General features: G+C 32.3%; 2 protein-coding genes across 2 annotated transcripts in view; one reads left to right on the top strand and one right to left on the bottom strand.

The window, feature by feature from the left end:
- Nucleotides 1-2481: 2481 nt before the first annotated feature.
- LOC105319171 (large ribosomal subunit protein bL32m) lies at nucleotides 2482-5351 on the bottom strand. Its single transcript, XM_011416584.4, has 3 exons — nucleotides 5217-5351; nucleotides 3079-3318; nucleotides 2482-2875 (listed from the first exon to the last, which is right to left on the bottom strand). Exons 1-3 carry the CDS (start codon nucleotides 5278-5280, stop codon nucleotides 2634-2636), a joined length of 546 nt encoding a protein of 181 aa, XP_011414886.3. The 5' UTR covers nucleotides 5281-5351; the 3' UTR covers nucleotides 2482-2633.
- A 128-nt stretch (nucleotides 5352-5479) lies between these two features.
- The window catches only part of LOC105319167 (proteasome subunit alpha type-2), a 4230-nt gene continuing 486 nt past the window's right edge, over nucleotides 5480-9223 (top strand). The window contains exons 1-6 of the mRNA XM_066085873.1: nucleotides 5480-5623; nucleotides 5908-5984; nucleotides 7062-7194; nucleotides 7531-7653; nucleotides 7870-7957; nucleotides 8760-8833. Coding sequence (XP_065941945.1) covers nucleotides 5586-5623; nucleotides 5908-5984; nucleotides 7062-7194; nucleotides 7531-7653; nucleotides 7870-7957; nucleotides 8760-8833 — 533 coding nt within the window. The 5' untranslated portion in view covers nucleotides 5480-5585. The remainder of the gene's footprint in view (nucleotides 5624-5907; nucleotides 5985-7061; nucleotides 7195-7530; nucleotides 7654-7869; nucleotides 7958-8759; nucleotides 8834-9223) is intronic.

The raw sequence follows: 9223 nt of genomic DNA, 5'->3' as shown, positions 1-9223 counted from the left end.
GGATTTATCGTTCCTTTTGCGACCATCGGCTCTTTTTGCTGAACCCAATAGCACCGTTTGCTAATCCTAAAGCACAAAGTTATGCCGCACCCAGGAAAAGCACAACGAAACGTTTGGCAGTTTGATCTCTCCATCGATCTCTCATCAAATCAATCTTTACATTTTAGAGTTCTGGAATATGCACGAGGAAATCTCTCGTGATTTTAACGGAACGTAACGATCAGTGATAAAATAAATCTGATAAGTATATTTTGCAAAGAATATTATTACAGGAATTACGAAAATTCCTTACTTAATTAACAAGCATGGTGCACGTCAGATTATTGCCATTACTCGGAGTATACCAAAGTTGAAAACGTCTCCAAAGATCCCGAGCAGTCTAGCTATAAAAACAAAAAAAAATCCCTTGTCGTGAAATTGTTTTAATCAATTAGTTTCCAAATATCCTTTAAAAGTGCATCCAGGAAAGATGACTCGCTCGTGAGGATGCACATTGTCATGTTAAAATTCCCAATTACACCCGTACAATTGCGAGGTAAACTTGATGCTTCAGAAGAATAAACTCTCGTCTTAAAGTGCAAAGACAAAACCTGTGTACTTTAAGAAAGGATGAAATTTCAATACTTAAGTCTGTTTTATTCAAATTAATCCACGGTTATAGGTTCCACAATACAAAGTTCAAGGTTTAAACCATTAGCACTTTTTATTATTCGATCGAGATGCGCGTCATAGCGCTTTCTTTGGCTTGTTCACACGAAAAGTAAAAGGCTTTGTGGCATTTTTTATATATTTACGAAATAATTGCCTACACCAATCCGTTCTGCACGATGTATGTATGTATTAAAGGACTATCTTAAATAAACGGACACAACATGGAATTCGAGACCAATGACTACGGTTTTACCATATTCGTTAGCAAGTGTCCGAGTCGTTTTTTTTCATCTCATCAGCTGAGAATTCTTTAAAAACGAATCGGACACTTGGCTAGCGAAGATGCAGTTCTACATCATAGCTTTATAAGCTCTACATGTATTTCAAAGTACTTTTTGTAAAAGTTTCCTAGGGATATTTTGCTTCTCATAGGAACACAACTCAAAAACTTTGTTCTCTTCTTTTACACATGCTATCGTATTAATCATGTTAATGAATCCTCAGTGCCTGAGTAATGGAACCACATTATCTATCCATCATTCTTTCTACAGTTTTTGAGAAAATTACATAGATTAAATAATTCCTTATGAAACATAGTATGCTCAATACATTCATCACCTATTCCACATCTAAAAGTTGTGGGGGGGGGGGGGTTTCAAGCAATTTGTTCTTTAATAAAAATAAAAATACCTAAATACCTACATACTAGTATAATTTTATAATACAAGTAACTTACAACTTCAGATATAAAGATGTAAGGGTAGCGTTACTTTCTCATTTGACCTTCAAAACATAGCATATAGCTGTTATTTAAAAACCCAGTTTATAACATTGAGTGAAAGTGGTTAATTACAGTAAATAAAATATAACGTTTACATGTACTTGGCCAAAAGAGAGATATTTTTTCACACTGTATCAACGGAATTTATAGGTATAAATTCTGATACAGTCTTTGAACCACTTTACACCAAAGAAATTTGAAATGGATTATGTTCTATTATAATATATATTGTAGCAAAATGTGGGGCTTTTTAAATTAAAAATTGATCATCAATTATTTCAAGTTTTAGTATTGTAAGACATGTGCAGTGATAACACAGAAGTTTTTATTTGTTTTTACATTATAGATGTTGATTCTCAAAATAATCATAAATACTTTTTCTTATCATGAGAAGGATAATAGAAATTGACATTAAGTTATTTATTTCACTGCATTCATTGTGCATTATACATGTATCTGGTAGGACTAAACCAAAACAATCTAATTAGATTGACATCCAAAAATAAGCTACCAGGTATTCTAATGCCCTATCTGTTTATACCATGGTGCAATACTTTTAAAATAGTGAAGTAGCTGCTACTAAGAATGGCTGCCTTCTAATTTCCTGAATCAATGACAATTTTATTTTTTCATGGATGTTATTTTCAAAATCAGTTTGTAAGTTTTGACTTATGCACCAGGTATCATTTTAGCTTTATATATTTTCTTTAAAAAGTAGTTATAGCCTATTAATGTTGCTATACATAATACATTGTATCTCTTTGTGTCCTTCTTGTTTCATTAACAGTGCATGATTGAAAACATTGCCTTATTTTATGATAAAACATTACATGATCAGTATTGCATGAAGCTGTGTTTATGGTATGAGCAGTGTTATCTCACAGCCCTGATGCAGTCAGAGATTTGAATCTCAGATCTCTTACACTGTGTAGGCTACACACCCACTTCTTAAACTTAAACCACTTAAACCATTGAACTTTTTAAAACAAATCATAAATGCAATTAAATACAAGAGAATTCTAGCCTCCATAACAGAAAACTGAAATCTGATTTCTTAAGACTGTAAATTTTATAAAATCAAACAACCATGTTGGTATTTCTCCAGATATATATATATGCATTAAACATTTATTATTTCATACACAGTGGTACATCTGTATTTAATTCTTAACCCTCTCCTATACACTAAACATTGGATGTTTTAAGTGTTTGAGACTTGCTCTTTGGTTAGCGTGGTGTCAGAAGCACTAGCGTCTTTTTGTTCCGATGCCGTGGTTTGATTTTCATTGTCAGTAAACCAGTCCTGCACTTTTTCGTACTTAAATGATCTCCTCACATTATCAGGATTACCATCCACCGTGAAATACTGAAAGTTCATGTATTTGTCACCAATATCCTTCCAAATTTTCATTGTTTTCCTTTTGGCAACATTATAACAGTGATCTGAGGAGAAAATATTTCATATTACATATATATTACCACTTACATAAAGAATATAGCCAGATAGTACTACTAAGTTATATAAAAGTTTTTAAATACAATAACTTTTTATTGATGTACCGTATTTGTGATGTGTTGAAATATTGTCTTTAATAAATATCATTTCATTTTCAGTAAACTTTCATTACTGCCTATTTTCTTCTTACCACAGAGAAATCCTCGTCTGTAATAGTTTCCACATGTCAAACATATCTCTGTTTTTTCTTTAAAATGTTCTTTTTTGAATAATTTGAAATGACCCATCTTTCTGGTCGCCCGTTTCTCCTTTGACCGCCTGTTCTTTGGCACAGCTGCCCTCATGATGTTCTCAAAGCATTGCTGTAGTGTAAGATGTGAGCCGTTCTCTGATTTTTCTGGTAAACAGTTCGCTGTGGCTAAAGCTGGCACTGAAATAGATCGTCGGAGCTTGATGATAGACTGTTTTATACTTTTTTAACCTGTTATAAATTCCGTAGTAAAATTTACTATGATATTACATGAACATAAATATTTTCTCTATTTTGAACTTAACTTTTAAAAAGAGAAAATAAACATAAACTTTTGTCAGTTTGTGTGCATGTTTAAATTCAAATAAAAAACAAGCATCTGGAAAGGACTATATATGGTTTGAGCCTAAAATGGCCCCCTAAATGAACATTGTCATTTTACTGTAATTCTTCGTTTTATTTGTACAAATATACATTTGAAGTTTTTTCATAATTTTAATTTTGATTTTAGTACCCACAATTTAAAAAAATGACATCATAAAGTTTACCTTTTTCCGCCATTTTCTCATTTTTAGCATAAACCGGCTTGTTTTTAGGTAGTTTTTCTTTTAGGAAACATTGAGCGACTGCTTGAACAAACAAAATATTTTCACCAAAGATGTATCTATCCAATACTTACAAGTGACAAAAAGTTCGTTCTTGTTCAAAGAGTCGCTCCATATTTCCCATTCGAAAAAAGATAAGAAAAATGTCAATTTTTGATTGATTTTGATTAAATTATAAAAAAAGCGTCACTTCTGACGTCATTTACTGCCAGTACTTCATGTCAACTCTTTTATAAAATAACACAACAAATTAATGTACCTGAATCATTTTGAAAATAGCAAATTTTTGGGGCCAAATTTGACTAATATCATATATAGTTCTTTAAAAAAATATAATAATCAAAGAAAGTAGATGTTGCTGCTAAATAATTTTTAGATCATTGAAAAAAAGAAACAACTACTTCATTACACAGCATTAATAATTAAAGAACTGAAAAAGCTATCTTAAAATTCCTTAAAACATGTAAAATAACCAATGGCTTATTGTCTTATTTACAAAAATAGTTGTTGAACTTGTTTCCCTCCAAATCTGATGCAACTCAAGTGGTTTTCATGTCACTTTCATCACCATTCAGTGAAAGAGCTTGACAGTCCAATTCACACTTTGCAAAAGTTGTTTCCCTTTGCGGGGTCAACCCAAAGGTCAAAAGGGAAAAACCCACTTTTTCCTTCTTTATGCAACCAAGTATATATGGGCGTCCTGTGATGACATCTTTTGAAATTTAATTTATTCCTTTGATATGTGTGTTGCCCCATTTTGGGGTAATTAATACACACAACGGAAACAGATTTTTAATGTCAAATGACATTAAAGTTATAAACCTCTAAACTACGAAGGCTACTGTGAGAAGACTCTGGGTTTTCCCCAAAGATGGCGGCCAAGGGACATACCTTTTGGAAAGTGTGGATTGGTCTATAGGACCTTAAACATTCACAAAAAATTGATCAGCCTGCATTCATTTCATTTTGTGATAAGCCTATATCATTTAAGTGCCTTACTTCAAGAATGAATAAAAATTAAAAGAGGAATTATCATTCTAAAGTTGTCGTGTGTATATAAGGAATAAGGAATCATTCTTTGAGTATTATGAGGTGATAATTTTGGTCGGGACGTGATCAAATCCGAAGGGCTTTATGATAGATTTGATCACGCCCGACCGAATTTATCACCTCATAATAATCAAAGAATGATTTCTTATTACTTATATTTATAATATATAATTTTAAGCTATTGTACGATTAAATATTTAAATATAAATAAACAAACCCCGCTGGCGCCTCAATTTGGCGTCATTTGTATTATGGGTTATATAGTACAAAATCGATACGTAATGTTATCACAGGCAAAGACACTGGAAAATGTTTATGTATACACTACTTTGATTACATTATACTCGAATTTTCTCTGCACGTTTCCAAAATTTTTTTTAATCCTATTATAACTGAAGAAATACCACAGAGAATAAGAATTACCATTTAACCTGAATCCGTTGGAAAGGGTTTGCAAAACTCGCTGAAACCTTGTTAGCAAACTCATGATGTTTGGAAGTCAGCGTGACTTTAAGCAAAACTGGTTACCATTCATGACACGAGAACCAATCAAATCAAAATATTAATAAATAGTACGTCAATGTATTCGCTCAGAGACTTTTATGATTTTGTTTTATGTATGGTTTGAGACTGCAGTGCTGCGTATCTCTCCCCAATTTTACACATAAGTATTGTTGATTTGACAGAGTAGCATTAATTACAATTCAAGCCGCCAATCATTCATAAAGAATAAAGTATTTGTGCGTTACTGGTACGAGTTATCAAACTTTTTAGTTGCATAGTCATTTCAACATGTCGGAAAGATACAGTTTTTCACTGACCACTTTTAGGTAAATTCTCCCTTTTCTTCGAATCTATTTAAAACTCAAATGCACATCAAAGTCCTTGATGTTAATTTTTAGTGTTTTTCGGTATCTTTAGCTCTCTATAATGTTATTTGCAATGTTATGAGCACACCGGTATAATATGTTTGTGACTTTGTGCTCAATTCAGTAAAAACGCAAAAGTTAATACTGTATGAATTCAGTGCTTCTCGCAGAATGTTCCAGTGTATTTGTGTGAGTTATTTGTTGCATATAATCAGGTTTATGATTTATTGTGATTTATAATTTAGCCCTTCTGGAAAACTAGTACAGATAGAATATGCCTTGGCAGCAGTGGGTGCTGGTGCCCCGTCCGTGGGAATCAAAGGTATGTCAGCAACTTTGTCTGCAAACTGTAATAACCAAAACATTAGTCTTTGAGGGGTCGTCGTTTTGGAGAACAAAGAAATGCAGTGCTTGTTGCTTTAAGAATTCTAATGTTGTGATGTCTAGATCTAGAAATAGTTGCAGAATATTATAATGATTTTATCAACAGATATAAATTTCAATAAAATCTTTGTGTAATTTCACATTGTTAGTTTAAAAATAATGCTTATTAATGTATGATATAAATATTTTGTTAAAAGTATTGATAAATATCATTTCATGCGTAGATCTAGATGGGGTCCGGACCCCCCTACAAAATTCATATTTCTTTAAATTACATTATGAAATTACCAAAAATATGCCACAAACCTCCCCACTGGCAAACTCAAATATAACCATCAGGATCCGCGCATGCATTTAAGTTTCATTATTATCAGTTGACTTTCATATTCTTCATACTGTATACGACAATTTGTATATAAAGATTCTTTTAGACAAGTTTACTTTGTTTTTTAACACAACAATTGACTAGTGATTGTAAACATTTTCTATGCTACTGTACATGTAGTTATTTTCTGGCTATACACATTATACTGCTTGATAAAATATCAACTTATGTCTTGTTAAAGAATGTGTAAATCAGGTATATGGCATACATACTAGCTCTGGGTAGTAGTTTAACCCTTTAGCTTGATCGGTAGAGTGCTGGATTTGCATGCCAGAGGACCTGGGTTCAAACCCCAGCAGGGGCAGTATTTGATGGTGTTACAAATTCATTCAGCAAAAGTAAATATTTGGAGTTGCATCTTCAGTCCTTGTTGACCAGATTTTGTGAAAGCTCCTCATTTTTAGCCATTGCTAACATGCTATAAGTTTATAGTTTGAATTTTTTTTCTCTCTCTCTTATCTTAGATACTATACATGTATTAATATTTTATTTTTCCAATCGGATTAAAATCAGATCCTTGATCCACTCATTATTTTTTATTGTTGCCACACAAGTAGATCCTTGTGTAGCAATGATAGAAATAAAGAACAGATTGAGGATCTGGTTTTAATCAGATTGTTATATTTCTAGCATCAAATGGAGTTGTTTTAGCAACTGAAAAGAAACAGAAATCTATCTTATATGATGAAAACAGTATTCACAAGATTGAAATGATAACAAAGAATGTGGGTATGGTCTACAGTGGAATGGGCCCTGACTACAGGTAAGTTCCAGGTGACATTTTCAAAACCTGCTTGACAATGTTACATCATGTACATGTATGTTACAAACTTCGTTAAACCTTGGTCAGAGAAAAAGCTGTGTGTGGTGGGGGGGGGGGGGGGTTAACAATTTGTTGGTTTTATTTCTTTAGGTGGAATGATTTTCAACCTGTATAGAAAGTAAAACACTTTCAGATAAATGCAGAGCTATGAAAATGATCATTCTTACTATTTATGCAGGATAAGAAATGGCAGTATTATTTAGCATATACCCAGTATGTTTATGAACATAAAATCATGTATTACAGGTATTTCTGACTTTCTTTTAATTATTTTAGAGTTTTGTTACGAAATGCAAGAAAGTTAGCACAGAGCTATTATCTACAATACCAAGAGAATATTCCTACTGCCCAGATAGTTCACAAAATTGCCAATGTTATGCAGGAGTACACACAATCTGGGTAAGTCCGCCATGCAGAAAACTTAATACAAACTCACACCTGCATGTCAGATTTCTTTGTAAAGTCATAGCTCTAAGAGCTTTTATTTTATCTCTGCAATATTCATGTATTGTAATTAAATCTCAAAACCAATTTTTTAAAGTGAGATGTATGCAACTTTTAATCAAATTTTATGTGGTTATTTTATTTGTAACAATAACTCTATGAATATTTCAGAGGTGTCCGTCCTTTTGGAGTCTCATTGCTGATCGCTGGTTGGGATGAGGATGAAGAGAGGCCATATTTATATCAGTGTGACCCAAGTGTATGTAGTGTTATCAAATTTACAAAGCAGAATTATGAATTTAACATTACGTTATATTTATTAAATATTGCATATTTTAATATACATTCATTATATTGATATCTTTTTCTATTGTTCAATTCACTATTGTATAACAGTATTACACAAGGCTTTAAGGTATTCAATGTATAATCAAGGGATATTGAACAATTTTGAATCGTTTAAAACCAGTTAAATAAGTACTGCTAAAAAACAATGAAAGTGAAATGAACCGAATTCACATGACTGACAACATATAAGAAGCCGGTAATTTTGCACCTTAAATTTTTTTAAAATTTTTAAAGAGTTATCTCCCCTTGTTGAAAAAAAGAAAATTTTAATTTCGTCAGAATATCTGCGGTAAATGATTCATTTTAATTCATATTTTGACAAAGAGAAAGTTTATGCATGTATTAACCAAGAGTGTTTTACAAATTTTAAGTTTCTTTTTACAAAATCGCATTAAAACATACGTTGCCCATAGACTTTAATACAAAATTCAAGGTGTAATTAGTTGAACCATAATTAACATTTTGAAAATTCCTTTGGTGGAGTATTTTCATTTGATAACACCTTCAAAATGATACCATGATTAGGAAAATCGGACCATACATTTCTTAGGTACAAAATGTGGTCGTTATACATCGAATACCTTAAGTATGATAAAATATATTATGGTAAATGTATTTATTGGTAATATATGTTAAAGTAAGGATATAATAAAATGGAATTTGATCCATCATTCAAATAATGACATGTTCAGAAATTAATTTTTTTCTTTCAGGGTGCATACTTTGCTTGGAAGGCAACAGCAATGGGAAAGAACTTTGTAAATGGAAAAACATTTTTAGAAAAAAGGTAAACGTTTTATCAAGTTTGAAATGGTAGGCAAATATAGGCATAATATACAGTACCAATAAGACCCAATCTAACACCAGAGTAAACCCAAACTAATCCCCGGGTTTACTTAGGGTTTTCTCTGGGTCCGCGTTTTGAAAATTTGGGTCCACTCGGGGTTTACTTTGGGTTTACTTGGGAATTGCTTTTGGTGTCAACTGTATGCACTGATGTGTGAAGCAGACCCGTGTTTTATCTTACCATCTTACTGCCTGTAATTCCTGCCCCTTGTATATTCGGAAAACACATGTAAAGTCTGCTTTCAGGGGTATACGTCTGATCGGGGTTTACTCTGGGTCCACTCTAGTAAACTTAGAGTAAATCCAGAAAGTAAACTCAGGGTTTAGTTGG

Source organism: Magallana gigas, chromosome 5 (genome assembly GCF_963853765.1).
Source record: "Magallana gigas chromosome 5, xbMagGiga1.1, whole genome shotgun sequence".
NCBI lineage: Eukaryota > Metazoa > Mollusca > Bivalvia > Ostreida > Ostreidae > Magallana > Magallana gigas.
This window is presented reverse-complemented; position numbering and strand designations above follow the sequence as displayed.